The following is a 20,575-nucleotide window of genomic DNA, read 5'->3' on the forward strand; positions in this document are numbered from 1 at the left end:
GGCCAGAGCCCAGGAAGTTTGCAAACCGATTGAAGCCTTCTGCCTCCTCCTCCAGCTGCAGAGTCGTAGTCTGGCCCCTTGTTATTGCACATCAAAGGAGATCCCAGGAGGCTCCCTGATATAGGACATGCCCTGAACTTCTCCGGGAAGACGGTGCAGGGCAGAAAGGGGGGCCACAGGGACATTTAAAAGCTGTGGGACTCGTGTTTAATCTGTCTTGCATGGGGCTCATAACTCCTTTGCAGGATTTTTATGATCACAAGAGTACCCAGCACTTAACTAGGTACTCAGAAAGTGCCAGTTGCTGCCTCTTTTCCTTCCAGCACTGGCCTGCATCTCCAGGACTCCTGTTGTTCCCTGTTCCTATGCCAGACTTCTGGATCTGGATGGTGTCCATGTCTCTAAAGCTTCTCTCCTCCTTACTGCCCTTAGTCCACACTTGGTTCACTTTCGGCCATTTTCCTCTGATCTGGCTCTGTTGTTTCTTTAAGAGCATTGTGTATATGCCTCCGGGGCACCATACCTTTTCATCTGCTCTCTGGCTCGCAGGACCAAAGTCAGGGTGCTGCAGGATCAGCCCTGTGGTCGCGTCAGGGGTCCCTTGACAAAGTCCATCTCAGATGGGCCTGAGATGGCAGTGGGTGCGTGGGATGGGTGCCAGCCCTCTCTACTGCTCCCTGGTGCTTCCTTCCTCCTCAAAGAGAATATACACAAGGGTCTAGATAGGAGAGACTCAGGAGATTATCCAGATTAGCAGTTCTTGACTGTTTGAGAATCTGTGGTCTCTCTCCCCACAGAATCCAAATAGACTGAGTTTGGCAGCAGTTTCAGAGATTTTTGTGGACTTCCTTTAAGTCCCTCCATTAACTCTCTAGAGGTTTGTGGACCCCAGATTACAAACTCCTGCCTTGAGCCACTCTCCCATCTTCCTCAGTTAAGAAGGTGCTGCCCAAGGGTGACAGGCTTGATTAGTTAACAGAGCCCAGATGAGAGCTCGGGTCCAGTGCTCTCTCCACTCACTGTGGAACCTCACCCCAAGGTCCTGAATTAAAGTGACGCTATTAGTGTTTATTGCTCCTGACACCAGGTGGTATTGTAAGGAAGGCTAAGTAGTACAGCCAAGCGCAGCTTGCAGAGTGATCTCCAACTCAGTCCTTCATTTCCACAAACATGTATTAGATGAGTGGGTGTCTGCCATATGCCAGGCACTGGGCTGAGGGCTAGCAGCCCCTACCCTTAAACTGCTCTAGGGAGATAGATGAGATGAACTTAACAATGAGAGTGTGAGGGCTTTGATGGAGACTACACAGAGTAAAGCTCTCACAGGGAGGGACCCTTGGCCTAGGAAAGAGGTCCTAGAGGAGATGGATGCTCCTTGACCTGTATCTTGAAGGATGAGTGGGAGTCATTCAGGCAAATATAGGAACAAGTGCAAAGATACATGAAGTAACAAGATTATAAATCCTGTTTCCTGGCCCTGCAAATAGTGGGATGTACTGAATGGAATTTGAACCTGGAGAGGTGGACAGGATCTGCTTCTCCTGCTGCTCAGGCCCTGCTTTAAGTCATGGACCTAATATGTAGCAGAACTAAAATTGCAATCCCAGGATCTGCTTTGCCTTAACTCTTAAACTCATGCTCCCCCACTGCTCTGCCACATGACCTCTCTTTGTCATGGCTCTCTAGAGCAAAGCCTTGAAGATTGGAGGGGGTAGGAAGCTGACTTTAAAATTTATTTTATGAACAATAATAAACTTTTTTTAAAGATTGATTTTATCAGCTTTGCCTTAGAATCTACTTTTTGTATTAGGGAGGAATTGGGGTGGGTATATCCTGAAGGCTCTGGAAAAAACAACTGGCTAGAGAATGTTGCCTGTGGTTGTGGGATTGGTACACTGAAAGGGTTCAGGGTGGGTTCCTGAGGGCCTCAGGTCTGTTTGAGAGTAGGAAGTGGTAGGATCATTTACTAGACAAAAGAGTAGATTAGAATGATGAGATCAGGTTTGAGTTTAAGATGTCTCTGGGACGGGACAGCAAGGTATCTTTGAAAAATTACCTTGGTTCTAGGGATCTGGGATCTATGGATGATTTTGGGGCCAGAGATGTAAATTCAAGAGTCATCTGCTTCTTTACTGAGCAGTCCTGCACCCCCTCCCCATGAGGCATTTGGGAATATGTAAGGGGGGGGGGGTGGTTGTCACAATGACTGAGGGACAGACTTCATTTGGTTTACAACACTGTCTTCCTCTGACCAAAGTAGCACACTAGTGGGAGTTGTAGATGAATGAGCTTGCTAGGCTGAGTGGGACATGCAGAGTAAGAAGGCAGCAAGTGGTGGACATTACCCTGGAGAGAGCCCCACACTCAGGAGAAGGGGCAGAAAGTTGTCTGCTGAGAAGAGTAACCAGGGATGCTTGTGCTGCCTCAGAGATGCCTGTGCCTCAACACAGACCCTCTTGGCCCCTCACCGCTCCCTCTAGAGAAGGACCCCCAGCACCTCCACAGAGAGTCCCCTGACTTCCATCGAGCATCTCTACCCTTCCACCCCCTCCTGTAAGGCAAATAGGTAAGTGGTTTGGGATTGTTGGGGGTTGGTGGTACTATTAGTAAACAAGGAAGCAAAAAGGAGGAACAGCCCTAGGGCAGTTTTGGGAGCGAACACCAGTTCTCCTTTCTGTGGGAGAACCAAAATGAAATCCAAGATTTCCTGGGCATAGCAGGCTGTGGCCACTTTGGCCAGCCAGGGTCAGGGTCCACTGATAGAAATGGTTGTGCCTCGGGAGCTCGTGTGAAGGGAGTTGTCTGGGGACAAGCCATTTCTAAAATCTGAAGCAGGATTTAGAAGTGTTCTGAAGCAGGAAGCAAGGGCTCAACCCTTCCTCGTGCTGCCATCCCACTTCAGGCAAGCCCAGGGACCAGTCAGCATCCATGGCAGCGGTCTCTGGGGGACATTTGACCTGGGCCTCTTCAAACTTCCTGCCATCTTCCACCTGCCAGGAAGGAAACTTAACGTCTAGCTTCTTCCTACCTATGGAGAAGGCAGGAAGGATTCCCTTTTCTTTCTTGATACTGGGGCTGCAGGGAAGGAAAAATTAAATTCCTTGCCTGCTATGTAGCTAGTGATCCCCTTGGCCACAGCAAGGGAAGGACCCTGGCAGCTCCAGAACTCCCTGGCCTGGGGATTCAGGTATGCATGGTGCCTTGGCTCTGGGCATTTCTAAACTGGGTGGTAAATCAGAGAGTGTATGTGTGTACACACACACACTGGTTGGTGGTTTATCTTTTATAATGAGGAAAACACAAATATGAGGGGGGGGAAGGACTTTTACTTTCCCCTCCCTATTTTAAATAGAGCAAGGGGGAGAGGCAGCCAGCCTGATGTGTCAAAGAGGCAAAAGCCTGTCAGCAAAAAGTGTCAACTCGAAGTACAGCTCACTGAGGTCCTCTTTAAAGGGAAACAGTTATGAAGTCATGAGCCAGGTTGAGGCCCAGAGTGGGGTTTAGTGCCAGCTCTGCTGTTTAATAGTTGTGTGACTCGCCAGACTACTTTCTGCTTCAATTTCCCATCTGTATAATGGGCATGACAGGAGTTCTCATCTCTGGGTTGAGGACTGAATGGTGTCAGAGAACAAGAATTCCTGACCCCTAAAAGGTTCTAGTTGGACCCCAGATCAAATTGACATAAGACAGACTAACAGGAGAAAGTCAAGTTTAATTTGTTTGTATATACAGAGAATCCACACGTACAAGGAAATGCGAAAGACAGACAAAATGAGGTCTTTGTGTCATTCTGAACTAAGGGGAAAGAAGTTAGGGGCTTGAAACTTCAAAGGGAATGAATGCAATTCACAGGAAGATCAAAAAGAATAAATGTTTAGTAAATAAATATTTCCCTTCCCATATAGATGGATTACTCAGATAAAATTTATTAGTGGTCAAGACCCTCCAATTTAGATTCTTCTTTGTAGTTAAGGGAGGGACAAACGTTTCTCCTGAGCGTGTAGGACCTTGATTGCCTTCAACTCAAAATAATCCACATGCCAAAATGGCCCATTTGGGGGCAGCCTGCCCTCGGTCAGACCTTACCATGAGATAGTGCCTGTAGAAGGCCCAGCATATGGGAGACTAGGGCCTAGGAGAATCAGACATTTAAACCTTCTCAGCATAGGGGTTCCTGGCTGGCTCAGTCAGAAGAGTACAGGACTCTTGATCTCAGGGTCATGAGTTCAAACCCCACATTGGATGTACAGATTACTAAAAAATTTTAAAAAATCATCTCAGCATAGGAAGAGATAAAGACCAAGACCTTCAAATACATGGGTGATTTTTTTTTTTTAAGTTTTATTTGAGAGAGTGCATGCATGAGCAGGGGAGGGGCAGAGAGAGGGAGAGGAGCAGACTGCTGAGCATGGAGCCCTGTGCAGAGCTCAATCCCACTGATGGGTGAGGTCCGGAACCAGGGGCCAAGAAAGAATTCTTGAGAAGTCTTTGGTGCAAAAAGGATTTTACTAAAGCAACTAGGACAAGACCCCGGGGCAAAAAGAGGGGCTGTACTAGAGTTGTGAGGAGTGGCTGATTATATACTTGGGGGTTGGGGTAAGGAAAAAGGGAGGTGTCTAAAATGACTTTCATATGCTAAAGAAGGCCCTCAGGATACTAGAGGGTTGGTTGGTTACGTGGCTATTGTTAAGCTATGGTTGTTTTTCCCTTGGCAAAGAATTAACTTTAAGATAGTTGGAAGTAGGGTGCCTGGGTGGCACTATGGGTTAAGCCTCTGCCTTTAGCTCAGGTCAAGATCTCAGGGTCCTGGGACTGAGTCTCGCATTGGGCTCTCTGCTCAGCAGGGAGCCTGCTTCCCCACCCCACCCCCTCTCTCTGCCTGCCTACTTGTGATCTCTCTGTCAAATAAATAAATAAAATCTTTAAAAAAAAAAAAAAAAGATAGTTGGAAGTTTCCTGGAAAAATGTCACACATAATCCACCCAGAAGGGGTGTGTGTGTGTGTGTGTGTGTGTGTGTTGGGGGAGTGGTTATGGGGTGTCATCTTGTGCTTCGTCCTCAATTTCCCTTCTGTCCCCTCATCACCACCACCCTGAGATCATGACCTGAGCCGAAATACAGAGTCAAATGCTCAACCGACTGGGCCACACAGGTTCCCATGTATGGATAGTTTTGAGCTAAATTATAATAAATGTGGGCCCAGGCAATAATCTTGTATTCATCTGTATTTACCAGTTTAATTACTTTGTGCCTCTTGGTCAGTTTTGAGAAATACAGAAATTCCTTTTGATTGGGAAATGAATTCTCTCTGAGTTACTAGTTCATGAAGTTGGGATATAAAATAGTCAAATGAGATTTTATCCCCAGAAGCTGTTTTTGCTGGTAGGGGCTGGGGGTGGCTTTGGTTTTTTTTAATGCTCTGGGTTTCACTTGACAGGTAAGGGAAACAGAGAGAATGAACATGTTGAGTGTGTGCTGTGTTATGGGGCAGCTGCTGGATCCTTTGATGTAGTGCTTCACTAACAATCCCAGATGAAACACCAGTTCTATTTATATTTTTAGCCATGGACCAGTATGTTTATATTGCCGTATTCTGATGTTGCAGCAATGTCAAAATGCGGTAAATACTTCCAAATGCTCCGTTTCTGGACATGTTGCATCACAGATCAGTAGTAGGCCATCAACCACATTGAGCACACTTTATCTGTCTTACTCCTTTTTTTTTTTTTTTTAAATTTTTTTTTTTTTAGTGAGAGAGAGAGAGAGAGAGAGAGAGAGAGATCATGAGCAGTGGGGAGGGATAGAGGAAGAAGCAGACTCCCCACTGAGCAGGGAGCCCAATGAGGGGCAGACACTTAACTGACTGAGTCACCCAGGCACCCTATCTGCCTTACTCCTGACAGCTCTGCCACATTTCAAGCACCAGCATCTGGCCAGGGAGAAGAAAGGAACAACCCAGGCCCCATTTGCAGGGGACTGAACACTGGGTTTGGGATGGGGGATAGTCAGGTTTTTGTTTTGTTTTGTGATGTGCTTCTAGGTTCTTGGCTGAGACCCCTTGTAATGGAAGATTAACAAGAGAAAAACAAGTTCAATAATGTGTAGTTTCTGTGCGTATGGGAGGCATGATGAAAACTGAGTCATTTCATTAAATGGCCCAAGGTACACCTTAAGTACTATTTCCAGCTAAAGACAAAAGATCTTCTTTAAGTAGGGGAAGCCAGTTATGGGAAGTTTTCAGGAAAAGCACAGTACACAAGGGTATGGTTGTTAGGCAAATTTAAATCTTTGCCTTCTTCTTTGGTAAGAGAGGTTTAGTCATCTTTTTCCTGATGGGGAGAGGGAGACACCCTTACAAAAGGAGAAGGTAACTTTTCAGTTTTCAGAGCTTTTCCTAAGTCTGCTGTCTGTTAAAAATAATCAGCCTAAAATAAGTCTTTTGTCAAAGAGATCTATTTTGGGATGGCAAATTCTGCTCCACTTGAGGAAAGACCAAATTAAAGGGAAAATCGTTCTTTTAGAACGATGGGTTGATGTTTAATTATAAAGCGCAGAGAAAACATGTTTGCGTCAAGCTTAAATATTAATCAGGCCCCACGAAGATATTTCTTGAGTTTTGGCCCTTTGAGGAAATGTATTATACCCTAGGTCAAAAGAATTGCTTTGAATATGTAATAATTGTTTTGTTTTAAGGTTTTATTCATTTATTTGTCAGAGAGAGAGAGAACACAGGCAGTGGGAGCAGTAGGCAGAGAGAGAAGCAGACTCCTCACTGAGCAGGGAGCCCGAGGCAGGGCTCGATCCCCGGACTCTGGGATCATGATTGGTGCCGAAGGCAAGACGCTTAACCAACTGAGCCTCCCAGGCCTCCCTATAATAATTGTTATAAAGTAAAATAATTCCATGTCTGTAATATAACGCATTGAAAATATCTCCTCCTCACATATGTACTTTACTGTTACGATTTTTGGGGTAAAGAGGAGGGGATTATTTAATGGGGGGGGGGCGGTCATCGACACTGGCAGCTCAAGTAAGTGGTCCTGAGCATCACAGTCTCTTTCTTCCCTTGGTTATTTTTCCCACCAGCTGAGGGACGGACTTAGCTGCATCTGTAGGATCAAATCAAAGGGCTGTGATAAATTTTAAGTAGCAGCTGGATTAAACTGGGAGATTACAGGCAAGAGTGAGGAGGAAATGCAGCCTACTTAACCCTTTAACACCTGAACTAGATTTATCAGTCAGAGGCACTGAAAATAGAATATAAAACTCCTGAAAAAAAAAAAAGAAAAGAAAAGAACTGGAAGAAATACCTCTTCCCTTTATCTTATGTTTCAGTAATAAAACAAGACCCAAACCAGATAAACAACAGGAGATTAAATCCTGCAAATCCTGCCATCTCTGCCAACTGCTGTGGAAGGACAGTTTGTCTGCAATAGGCCTAGAAAGCTCACCCCCCCACCCCACAAAAGTAGCGGCAGCAGTCAGCAGTACCACAAATAGAATCTTAACATTTTATGTAATCCTAGTACTACTAAGAGGTGTAGTGAAAGTAGCCCTATTCTGAAGGGAAAAGCTAGAACTATGGGTATGGGGGAAATTTCTCTTTTATTTTTTATTTTTTGGAAATTTCTCTTTTAAAATTGCATGGCAGAGGGACGCTTGGGTGGCTCAATTGGTTAAGTGTCAGCCTTCAGCCCAGGTCATGATCCTGGGGTCAAGGGATTGAGCCCCACTTAGGCTGCCTGCTCTGCAGGGAGTCTGCTTCTCCCTCCCTCTGCCTGCAGCTCCCCCTGCTTGTGCCCACCCCTTTCCCTCTGTCAAATAAATAAATAAAATCTTTAAAATGTATCACAGAGAAATTAAGAAGGGGGAGAAATACGTACTTTCCACAGTATTGGCATCCACTCGGTAAGTCTTCTAGTGTGGCTGTTAAACTGGCAGTTCCCTCAAAATCGGATTTACACGAAGGAGGGTATATATTCAGATTTTACGAAGTGATAGTCAGCTAGATAAATAATTTTTTTAATGTAAATGTCCCATTTCCCAGACCTGAACGCAACATTTAATCAATGTTACTAACACATTAGAACATCCAACAAAGATGAGAGACTTCATATATTTGCTTAAAGAACCATCAACAGGTGTAATCATACACAGTTACGTTTGTGCATTTTGAATTAGGGGGAAATTAATTTTTAAAAATTGACTTATGTATCACAGCTGAGAATGAAATAGTCTTTTAACCATCCTGTATGGATCCAGTCCTAGGTGCTTGGGAAGCTCAAAGGAGAGAAAGGGACCACCTTCCCAGCCCCATGAGGACAGGGATGTCTTCTCACAGGAGGTGATAGTTTCAGTCTGCCCTTGTGTCTCACGGTCCAGAGTCTCTGTCCCTGACCCATGCCAGATGGATTGCCAGTCCCAGGAGTACAGCCACCTATTGGACAGCCCCCCCCGCCACCAGGATGTCCCCAGGCACTGCAATTCCAACCCATCCAAACCTCCATCTCCCTGAGTTCCCACAAGCATTAGGAAGTCACCCCAGATATCTCCCTTCCCTTCACTTCCTGCCTCATGTGGAAACTTGAAGGTGGGGAAGTGGTCCCAGGAGGTGAGGGAGTGAGCCCCAGGGTGTACTGGGAATTGCAGGAGGCTTCCAGAGCCTGGGGGGTCCACCAGGGCCACTGGGCACTTTAAAGGGATTTGTATTTTAGAAATATTGTTAGCGGAAGGAGGCTGGTTGGAGCCCTGAGAGCATGGGCTGGAGTGTGGCTCAGTGGACTTTGGGAGAGGGTTCGACCCTCCTACTTTGACCCCAAGCTTGTCAGGGCTAATGCGGCTAGAACAAAGCCATTTATGACCAAATGGCCAATTAGGAAACCTTTGGATTTTCCTCCCATGCTCCAAACACGCTCAAGGGAGGAGGAAAATTGAGGTGGAAGGTTTAAGCAAAGTAAGGTCGCCTGCTCTGCTCATAAGTGTGGGGGGCAGCTGGTGGGCAGGTTGTCAGGAGGTCTAGCAGGTGGGAGGAGGTGGCGAATGCGAGCTTGGAGGCCCCCAGGTGAGGCCGGCCTCCAAGTTCTCACTCTAAGGCAGGGAGCTTGGCTTGACACACTTTAAAACACCTGGTAGAATGAGGCTAAAACACTGCCCGAATCCTATTTCCCTTTCTCCCAAATGCCATCCTTTTAAGGAGCAGTGTAGTTTTCTTAATATTGACGTGACAACAAGGGAAATAACTTGTCCCCAAAACAGTTTTTGAAAAAGTGCACTTTGCAAGAGGAAAAGGACAAGGAAGGCCATCCAGAGCTGGTTCAATCATACTGTGAGTTAATGATAGGAAATAGGACTTCAGTTCTACTTCTTTTGTAATAAGAGCTAACTTACTTATTGTGAGTCGGGCACTATGTCTGATGATTATTCTCTTTATGCAGAGAGGGAAATCAAAGGCACAAAGAGCTTGCGTAAGTGCCCTGAGGTCATGCAACTGGCGAGGGGAGCTGGGGTTTGCACATCGCTCAGTTCCAGAGTTTGAGTTCTTTACCCCCTGCTCAGTTCCAGAGTTTGAGTTCTTTACCCCCTGCTCCACTCGGGTCAGCTGCAGGAGGGAAAAGGCATTTTCCCTTGATCTCTCCTCATGTCAAGGCCATTACTGCAACCCAGGCAAGAGGCACGGAGGGTGTGAACTTAGCCCTGCGGGTGGAAGTAGAGGATGGGGGCCCATGAGGATCTATTTAGGAAATAAACTTTCAGGCTAATTTAACAAAATATATTTAGGAAACCCAAGATAACAGGAAGCAAGAGGCACCTGGAATGATTCTAAGCTCTCACAGAGAGTTCTTCCTGAAGTATTTCCATGACTGATTGGGGGAGCTTGGGGGAGACCTGGAGGGATTGGAAGGGAGGATATGTATGTGATGTATTTCTGACTGAAGTGAAAAAGGCTGGAAGACTGACATAACTACAGGAAAGAACAGTTACCTCTACTCCCCTTTATCCCTTTGTTAACTGTCATTTAAGAAAGGTAAGAAATAAAAAAAAAAAAAAAAAAAAGTAAGAAATCCTGTTCAGAAAACCATGAATATGCCTGAAACAAAACTTTGGGGATGAAAGGGCTGTGGGGGTAACAGTGAAAGCTGGGGATCTCAGGGGAGCTAAGAAACTGGTAGATGAGGAATAGGGTGAATGAAAGAATATCATCACTGAAATCTGAGACAGAAGAGGAGATTAAGCAAACAGAGGACTGTGGCGAGCGTCATTCCAAGGAACCACAAATGAAAAGCAAGTTGTTTTTGTTTTGTTTTGTTTTGTTTAGTAATCATGCGGTGATAACGTTCTCAACCTTGATCTCCACAGCCTTGCTTAGGATAACATTTACAAACTTAAGGGCTGATCTTAACACGGTCCTGCGCTTCCGTGGCATGTCTCCTGCAGAGAGGGGAGTCAGGAGCCCAGCCGAGTTGTAAGGGTGATTCGAGTCAGCAAGAAAGAACGAAAAGGAAACGCTGGTTTGCAAGGAGATGATATGAAATCAGCCACTAGGGAAAAGCCAGGCTATCTGCACAGCACCCTCTAGTGTCTAGGGAAGTCACTGCAGCTTTGGGGGGCCGGTAGGGCGAAGGTTGGTCTGCTCTGTCCCCTCCAGCAAATGTTTACAGTAGTAATCACTAGCGACCCAGGGCCTACTTGGTGTGCCCAGCTGTTGCTTTGAGCTTGATTTTTTTTCCGGGTATTCAGGGCTGGCTTGGTTGGAGGCAGAGATAATGAAGGAGAAAAGCCATATTCCACCTTGGTGTGCAGTGGAATGTAGTGAGGCATGCTGAGGAGTCAGGTTTAGTCCTGGTTTAGCCACTCTGTGGCGCTATGACTTTGACCAAGTTATTTCACTTCCAAGCCTTGGGTTTCTCTCCCGCACACTGTGGGCCTTGTGCCATGATGTGTGTAAAGCCAGAACATTGCCTGGTGCATAGCTGGTTCACTGAACATCTCAGCTTCCTTGTCTTCTTGGCCACCTTCAAGGAATTCATAAAATGAACCCTTGGATCTGGCCACACAGTGTCCTTCCTTCTGGTCACCATGAATTTCCCAGCTCATTGCAGTGGGAAGCAGAGTTGGTGAATAATCATAATAGCTATGAATGCCGAATAGCTCAGATTGCTTTTTGAACCTGGGGGGTGGCCGAGGTGCAGGTCCTATGTGTTCCCAAAGGGCCTCTAAAACTCCACATAGGAGGTTTCAGAAGAGAGGGCTGAGTGCTGGTCGGTGTGTGCGCATGTAAAGGGAAAAGCAGCAGCGTGCATTTTTTTCAGCCTGTCTAGAGGTCAGAGCCCTCACGTGCTACTACCAAATGCCTTCACCCTTCTCCCTAAAAGAGTGTCCCAGACCAAACAAATCTCTATCTTAAGAATGTGGTTTTCGAGAAGGGAAGGATCTGATATGGATGGCAGTCCAAACATCCTTTCTCCCTAGGGGAACGTTTAGTACACTTTTTTATTAGTCTAGGGCAAATTGCACCATGGGGTGGGGTGAGGTCAGGAATTAGAGAAAGCATGATTTAGGGGGCCCCCTCAGGCATCTGCGCAGCTGCCCTATGGTCTGAACCTGTGTTCATTCTTAGAAAAAATATTTGAATGAAACTCTACATTGACTAAACAGTTGAAAATATTCATAAGGGAAAGTTATTATGCATGCTAAATGATTTTTCTCTTTTTATTTCCTTTAGGAGAACTATCCTATCCCTGAACCAGGCCCAAATGGTAGGTCCTTGGGATACTCGACTTACATTTTGTTTTCTTATTAACCTGAAGACACCAGTGCATTGTTCCTTACCCCCTTTTTCCTATTATTTATGACTTTGCCTCCAATTAAAAACTATCTTTTGGGGGTTCCTGGATGGCTCAGTCATTTAAGCACCTGCCTTGGGCTCAGGTCGTAATCTCAGGGTCCTGGGATCAAGCCCCTCAACAGGCTCTCTACTTAGCAGGGAGCCTGCTTCTCCCTCTCCCTCTGCCTCTCCCCCCGCTCATTCTCTCTTTCTCTCAAATAAATAAATAAAATCTTAAAAAAAACAACAACTATCTTTTTGTTAGGCTGTCAACCTAGTCTGTCATCCACAGCATGACTAGATAGATACAACTTGACTGCTACATAAAGTAAACAGTGATAGATTCAGAAGAGTTACCGTATCAGATTGCTGACTTGTCCCAGAGTTTTTGACATAAAATATCTCTCTGGACCAAAGGCAGAGTTATTCCTCATTTGACCTAACCTAGAGTTGGGTTACTCTGTGTACTTTGAACTGCTATTCAAGTGGCCAAATCCTGTCCTAACCCTAACCAAAGCTTTGAAAATGAGTGAGTCTATAGAACTTAATCTCTTAATTAGAAAGAGAGCATCACTTTAGGAAGACTAGGACCTTTAGTCCAGTGGGGATGGGAGGGGCTGCATGGAGTGCTGCCCCAGGGACCTGATCAACTCTGGGGCAGGCTTCCTGCCACCTTTGTTCCAGTCCTCTGGCCTCTCACTGGGCGAGCCTGTAAGGCCCAGATGACAAGCACATTTCCTGGAGTGCTGTGTGTACCTGGGGAAGTCATGGCCCCTGTTCCCTGGGCTAGATAACCTGCTGACAGTTTTCCGATCCCTCCCAACCATGGAGTCCCACTTCAGAATCTGCAAGACTCCGAACTGAGGCTGAGAGTAAGGCAAAAAGTGTCTATAGATAACTCACCCCATACCCAACCACTTGGGTGTCCTCTCTGTCCTGGGTGAGTTGAGGATGTGCGAACATCGGACTGAAGGCAGCTTTCCTGGAGCCTCCAGAGTTTTGCTATTCAAAGGAAACCTGTCTTTTCTCCTAGGGCCTTCAACTGATGGGATGGGGCCCACCCATATTGGGCAGAGTACTCTGCTTTACTCAGGGTTTACTCAGGTTTACTCATTATTTAAATGTTAATTACATCTAGAAAATGCCCTCACAGCACAACTACTGTTTTTCTTTGGTGTTTTTTGTTTGTTTGTTTGTTTGTTTTGGTTTTTTTGAAATATTTTTATTTATTGAGAGAGAGCTAATGAGAGAGAGCATGGACGGGGGAGGGGCAGAGGGAGAGGAAGGAGCAGGGACCGCGATGTGGGGCTCGATCCCAGGATGCTGGGATCATGACCTGAGCCTAAGGCAGACGCTTAACTGACTGAGCCACCCAGGCACCCCAATAAGTAGAGTCCAGAGGGAAAGCATGGTGGTGCCTCAGACGGCAGAGGCGTCATCGTTCCTTCCCTCACTTGTTTTCTCCTTCCTCTTCAGAAGTGCTGCTGAAGATGCATTCTGTTGGGATCTGTGGCTCAGATGTCCACTACTGGCAGCATGGTCGAATTGGTGATTTTATTGTGGAAAAGCCTATGGTGCTGGGTCATGAAGCTTCAGGGACAGTCGTAAAAGTGGGATCACTGGTCAAGCACCTAAAACCAGGTCAGCAAAACCCTTCAACTAAATGATTTATTTATTCCTCAGCATAAATGAATATTTGTGTGTACTTTCTTGGGGCCGGGCCCTCTATGAAGCCAGGGAGTTACAGCAGTGAATAAAACAGTCTCCATTTCTACACACATGGAATGTGACTTTTCACAGAGGAAGACAGGTCTGGAACACACATACAGCTGCTTAGTTACTGTTGTGTTGAGGGCCCGAGAAGAATAGCGGTTTGATCAGTGCCTTCTAACCAGATCTGGCTCTTCTGAGGGAGGAACAATTAACCCAACATCTGAAGGCAGCGAAGGGATAAGCTAGGTATAGGGGTGGGGGAAATATTCCAGCCATAGGAACTACAAACTGCCTCCACCTGCTGAGAAACAGGTGGATATAGTCCACCTTGGATATAGTCTTTGATCTTCTTGGATGACTGGAAAACCATGAGTATTTTTCTAGATTTGTTTAGTTCATTCTCTTGGAGGGAGGACTTCGCAGCTGTGGTAGCCTGTGATGTTCCCCAACACAGTGAATTACATCCCAGCTGTGTGACAAGGCCAGCTGTTGACTGTATCCTTCCTTTGCTGAGGAGGCCACTGTACAGCCTGGTGATGACAGCAGATGATTTGAGACAAGGAGAAGGATGGCAGGAGACGCCATTCTGTGTCAGTTATGAGACTGCCTCAGCACAACTACGCGGAGAGGAACTGTCAGGCCCTGAAGAAGCTGGACTTGGGTTTCATTTCATCCTGAATAGAAGTCGAGGCAGCCCCTGAGGTTTTGTGGCGTTATCCCCAAGAGGAAGATTCATAGTTTCCAACAGCCACTGATTGATTCTTACCTGTGGGACAAGATCCCTTAATATCAGTCAAAACAGAGTGGGATTCTTTAAAGTTATAAGAAGTGCTTGGTCAGCATCTACAATGGGTCTCACTTTCTGTCAGGTGCTTTGAGGGATACAGAAATTTGAGAAGAGCCGATCCTGGATACTTTGATCTAGTTGGGGAGATCAGACGTCAGGGCATACATAAATAGAAATAATTAGAGAATAAGACCATAATGTGCGGGACACCTGGGTGGCTCAGTCAGTTAAGCCGCTACCTTCAGCTCAGGTCATGATCACAGGGTCCTAGCATCGAGTCCCGCATCGGGCTCCTTGCTTAGCGGGGAGCCTGCTTCTCTCTCTGCCTCTGCCTGCCACTCTGCCTGCTTGTGCTCTCTTTCTCTCTCTAACCAATAAATAAATAAAATCTTCAAAAAAAACCACAAAAAACCATAATGTGCTATTAGGTGTGAAAAATAATAGGGCTCTCACAGTTCAAGGAAAGGGCATTTGTTGTAGGCAGAGGTGTTTAAAGAAGGTTCATGGAGGAGAAATGTCTTTGAGCTGGACGTTGAACAATAATAATTACAGGAAGAAGAAGGCAGCTAATATTCATTGATTTAACTATTTGTTAGCCTCCATGTTAAATATTTACATGTATAATTATATATTTCGTTGTTGAAACAACTCTGATGTAGGCATTATTTTCTTCCTTAACAAATGAAGAAAGCGAACCATGGTGATTGCCCGGGGTCCCACACCAGCGAATCCCAAGCTGGGGTCCCAGCCTTGGTCTTTCTGACACTAAAGCAAGTGCTCAGAACCACTGGGCTGTCCAGCAACTGGAGAACTGAGAACAGTTTTGTATTTGAGTTCGTGAAGAGGTCAGAAGCGAATATTCTGGTTAAGAGGAACAGAAAAATAAAATTATGGAGGCAAGTGTAACGTATCTGGGTTGCTAATAATTCTGTGCTGTTCAGAGTAGAGGTTCCGTGTTGGGGAGTTAGTGGGGATGTTAAAAATTAATAATCTGTATAAAAGTCCCTCTTTAAAAAGCACTATACAACTGTGTAACGTAATCATTAGAAGACAAAACCGAGACATACAAAACCCCACCTGATGATGACGGATCTTGAATCCTAGCTTGAAGAACTCATTGTCAATGTTAGAACATAATTTGGAGCAAGGGCTGCAGAGAAAGCAGAGAGGGGTGCCTACAGGTGGAACAGCACATTTTGGTGGTTGCAGGGACTTTTGTGGATCCTTTTTTAGAGATTTTATTTATTTATTTGTCAGAATGAGAGAAAGCACAAGCAGGGGGAGCAACAGAGGAAGAAGCAGCCTCCTGCTGAGCAGGGAGCCTGATGTGGCGCTCATTTGGGACTCGATTCCAGGACCCTGGGATCCTGACCTCAGCGGAAGGCAGATGCTTAACCAGACTGAGCCACCCAGGCATCTGTAAAACACAAAAATTTATATTGAAGTGTTTCCCTTGCTGATTTGGACTGAAAGTTCTAATCAGCTAGTCTAGAAAGAAGAAAAGCACTCACTGAGTAGTTCTTTACGTTTGTTTCTAAAATTCTAACATAAATCTTAAAGAATCAATAAGGCATGGAAGAACTTCTAACTTATATACAATCTGGCTATCTATCTTAACAGTGTGAATTTCCTGTTCAATAACACCAGCTCAGACAGTTATAATAATAATAAATACAATAAAAATAGTTAATACTACTTATATTACTACTACTACTACTAGTATCATCACTGCCCCACTATTGTTTTTTTTTTTAAAGATTTTATTTATTTATTTGACAGAGAGAGAGATCACAAGTAGGCAGAGAGGCAGGCAGAGAGAGAGGAGGAAGCAGGCTCCCTGCTGAGCAGAGAGCCCGATTCGGGGCTCGATCCCAGGACCCTGAGATCATGACCTGAGCCGAAGGCAGAGGCTTTAACCCACTGAGCCACCCAGGCGCCCTGCCCCACTATTGTTAATGAACACTAGCTACATACCAGGACTCTGCACTCTTCTATAGGCACTTCTAACACAAAAAGACATAAAATTAACATGTCTGTTTAGTAAAGGGCAAACCTCCCACGGGTGACTCGTGTCAGGCTAAGGAGGCCCCAGCTCACCTTGTGCAGCCCTCTAGGGGTAGAGGGTGAGGAGTGATTGGGAAGGGACACGAAGGAAAGCATTTCTGAGGTAGTGGTAATGTTCTGTATGATGATGGGTGTTCATATTACACAGGTGAGTACATTTATCAGAATTTATGTAGTGATCCATGTAATCTGGCCCATTTTATCAATACCTAAATTTTACCTTAAAAGAGAACCAGAGACAAGTGGACAAGAGGAGAAGGACACTAGTTCACAAGCCTGAGTGTTATTCTCCACCAGCGTCTCAGACTCCCTGGGTCATTTGCCTGAGCCAGCCTCCTAACCCAAGACTCTGTTAACTCCTAGTTATATCTAAATACAACCAGACTGAACTTAAGACATGCCATAATTGTGGCTCTTGCGTTTGGTAAGAACTTGTCCCATATTTTCAAAGCAGGTGAAGGGGGAAAAGCCTGCAAACCCCACACAGCAGCTTGAGCTGGGTCCTGGCTTACCTTAGAGAGGGAGCTGGTCTCTGTTTCCCAAGCTGGGAAGTGATTGTGGAGCTGGGGATGGGGGGTTGGCTTGTTCCATGAGTGGGTGAAAGGGTAGGTCAGACCAGTCTGTGGAGAAGTGGGCTGGTCATTCTCTCCCAGAATATGAGTCTATCCTGCATCCCAAGTTTTCTGTGGCAGCTCTAGGATAGGACTTGTCTGGTGCACCCTGGGTCCCAGGGAGGGGGGTGGCTCTCTGGGACAGAGTTCCCCACTGGCACCTGCCCAGGAGCATGGCCCCCTTCACAGAAGCGCTGCCCCCACTCGCGTTTTCCTCTCCAGGGGATCGTGTTGCCATCGAGCCTGGCGCTCTGCGAGAAATGGATGAATTCTGCAAGATTGGCCGGTACAACCTGTCGCCATCCATCTTCTTCTGTGCCACCCCCCCTGATGACGGGAACCTCTGCCGGTTTTATAAGCACAACGCTGACTTCTGCTACAAGTTAGTGCCTGAGACCTGGCCTGGCCACCTGGGACCTCTCCCCCTTTGGTTGGGGTTCTTTCTTCTAGTTTCCTGTGGTGATTTGTTATTTTCAGCTTGTAATTCCAGACACGAAGCATCCCCTCGACAGGCCCTTCTTGGTGGCACTGAGGGAAGGTAGCTTGCCTAGGGCCGAGACTGACTCACACCGCTTGGTTTAGTCTTGGCATTGAGCTCCCCTCACCTAGGGCAACAATAGAAGATTTTTGCCAAACTCACTCCCCTCCAGCTATCCTGCAGATAACCGGCTGTAGTTTGTTCTCCATTACTGGTTTCCAAGGCAGCTCCCAGGAAAGAGAACTTAGCACAGCAGTGACCCTGCTCACAACACCAGTAACAGCAGCCACTGGGGGTTTCTGGAGGAAGCATGGCCTGGAGCCAGTGCTGAGCTGGGACCCTGGATCCCCTCCCTCTTAGTGAGTGACTTTGGGGGAAATGACATCACCTTCCGCTGCTTTGGTCTCATTTAAGTCACCTGAAGACCCAATAAGGCAATGCATATGGAGTCACAGTTATTAGTACTCCATGCCTGGCCTTGTGGTCATCAATGCTTTGCACCGTTTATCTGAATTAACCTTCATAAGAACAGCAGTGAGGTGGGCAGTTTGGTGGAGGGGGTGCAGAGGCTGGAGGGAGGAGGCTAATTGGGCACACAGAAGAGCCAGGAGTCAAGCTTGGGTTCCTGTGCTGGGCTCACTACCCTATCCCAACTCTTAAAGTGGTTTTGGGGTGAGGACTTGTATCTGGCAGAAGCGAAGTATTGCCCCTTCCACATGGGTCCCAGCCCATGGAGCTGTGGGTGCTGATCCGCCACTTTCCTTCTGACCTTCTGGCAGGTATGTTTTCCTCCCTCCTGGCTTGGCCCCAGCTCTGACTCCATTGGCCAGGATGGGGCTTGCCTGAAGGAGGCTAGCTGCCAGTCACAGGGGCAGTTGGACAAATCTGAGTTTTCTAGTGCCCACTGCAAGCCTTGAGAGGGGTCACAGGCCAGACCTCGTGATGAGTTTAAGTCAACACCTAACTGCTCTAGAAGAAAGCAGTTTACGGGTGTAGAGTCCACCTTTCAGCAAGTGGTTCCTGAACCAGCCCACTTTGTCGGGGCCCTTTCCTAGTGGAGGTACCAAGGTTTTCAAGGTTTTCTTGAAAGGCAGAAAAGCAAAATGGTAAAGTTTAAAACTGACCATGGGTCTCTGCTGTTTACCAACTGTGTGACCTTCAGCCTGTTAAACTTTGCATCCTTAAGGTCCTTGTCTGTAAAATAGAGATGGTAATAGCACCAATATGATGAAATGCATAGACTTACTGACAGAATTCAATGAGAAAAGCATATCAAGTATTCAACATGAGGCCTGGCACATAGTAGGTGCTCAGTAAGTGGGGCCATGATGTATCCTAGCCATGGCCTTGTGTCTGGGGGATAGGTACAGATTAGGTCTGAAAGGAAGCCTTGTACTGGGGATAGGGGTGGTGGAGGAGGGTGTGTTGGTGATGTTAATGGGAGGGCAGAATAGGGGACAGGCAACCCCCCATCTCTCCTTTCCTCCCAGCGTGCTTTCTGCTCACGTCCACACATCAGCCTTGGACCCACGTCCTCCTCTCTGGTTTCTTTATGAGGATTCCTGTACTATCACAACCTCTTTATTTTCCTACCGACCTTATTTTCTTTCTTTTTATCTTCCTGCTTCCCCCTTGGCTTCTTGATCATCCTCTACCCTTTGGGTATTCCCTCAACCTTATTGTGAAAACCACCAAGTTGTCTTATTCTCTGGCATTTATAAAGTCATGATTGATTGGAGCTGAGAAGAAACTTAGGGTGCTCTCATCCTCCCTCTCCCTCAATCCCCACTGAACAAGGTCGGGGAAGGAGGACCCAGAGAGAGTGTGGTTTGAAGTTTCCTTGGAAGAGTTTGGGAGTCTTCATTATTTCATTTCAAACTTTTGTCCCTTTTATAGAATCGGTGGGGTGGGTGGTGTGGGTACAAGGGGTGATGGAGGCAATCTAAGCAGGCAAGGATTGAAGTGGGGGGGATTGTGGGAGAAAAGCAGAGGGATGGCATGGGAGGTGAAGGCGGGGCAGCTGGCTGGCAAACTTCGGGCCTCATTATTCTGTGATGCATCACGGGAATGAGCACTTTGGCTGACACCTGTCTTTCCTTTCAAACTTGAGGGATTTTATGTTCTAGCATGTGGAGGTTTGGGGCACTGAATAAAACTACCGGCCAGCGAGGACCATGAAGAAATGAGATATTATCCACAGAGCCACTTGTACCAGGAGGCAGCTAGTAATGGGACAGGCAGGATGTGGAGCGGGGAGACCTGGCTTCAAGTCTTGCTTTCCCGCTCACTAGCCTTGTAACCTTGGGCAAGTCTCTGAATGTCATGGGTTTCAGTTTCCTCTTCTGTAGAATAAAGGTAAAAATAAAGCCTGTCCTTCCTGCCTGACAAGGTCATGGTGAGGATCAAATGAGATAAATGGATGAAAAAGCCCTTAATCTGTAAAGCCTTATGCAAATGTTTACTGTCATCGTCAGTGGGGTAGGTAATAGGGTCAGGTGGACTCAAGTGAAAACCAAGAGCCCAGTGGAGAAGGTGACACAGCATTTAATCAGCTGCCCGGAAGACAGGCCCTTTCGTCATCATGACTTGTCCAGGGACAGCCAGGCAGCTGCTGTCATCAGATGTGGTTCTTCTGGAACATACCATATGGGGACAACAGAGTGATACCAGGTTCTAAATCACAGTTCTGCAAAGCTGCTCATAGTTGGGATTGTTGTACATAAGTTTGAGAAGCAGATGAGATGCTGACATGTGGTTATATTAACCTCTTGTTAGATGAACTTCTCATTTATTTAGTTTTATTTTTTTTAAAGATTTTATTTATTTATTTGACAGAGAGATACAACAAGAGAGGGAACACAAGCAGGGGGAGCTGGAGAGGGAGAAGCAGGCTCCCCACTAAGCAGGGAACCCGATGCGGGCCTCTATCCCAGGACCCTGGGATCATGAGCTGAGCTGAAGGCAGATGCTTAACCGACTGAGCCATCCAGGCGCCCTGAAATTCTTTATTAGTGACAGCCATACCATACCTTGTCTCTGATAACATGGTAAAGCAAACATAATGTGTTCATTTACCGAAGTGACTTGTCCAAAGAAAA

At 46.3% G+C, this 20,575-nt stretch overlaps 1 protein-coding gene across 3 annotated transcripts in view; it reads left to right on the forward strand.

The window, feature by feature from the left end:
• The window catches only part of LOC111140660 (sorbitol dehydrogenase), a 31,726-nt gene that overhangs the window by 425 nt on the left and 10,726 nt on the right, over positions 1 to 20,575 (forward strand). The window contains exons 2-5 of one of the 3 annotated variants that reach the window (XM_022492864.1): positions 2,481 to 2,566; positions 11,723 to 11,756; positions 13,301 to 13,465; positions 17,222 to 17,381. In XM_022492864.1, the coding sequence (XP_022348572.1) occupies positions 13,315 to 13,465; positions 17,222 to 17,381 (311 nt within the window). In that variant the 5' untranslated portion in view covers positions 2,481 to 2,566; positions 11,723 to 11,756; positions 13,301 to 13,314. The remainder of the gene's footprint in view (positions 1 to 2,480; positions 2,567 to 11,722; positions 11,757 to 13,300; positions 13,466 to 17,221; positions 17,382 to 20,575) is intronic. The other 2 variants (XM_022492863.1, XM_022492865.1) reach the window with 2 other exon arrangements.

This window comes from Enhydra lutris, unplaced genomic scaffold (genome assembly GCF_002288905.1).
Source record: "Enhydra lutris kenyoni isolate GAN:26980312 unplaced genomic scaffold, ASM228890v2 scaffoldscaffold4, whole genome shotgun sequence".
NCBI lineage: Eukaryota > Metazoa > Chordata > Mammalia > Carnivora > Mustelidae > Enhydra > Enhydra lutris.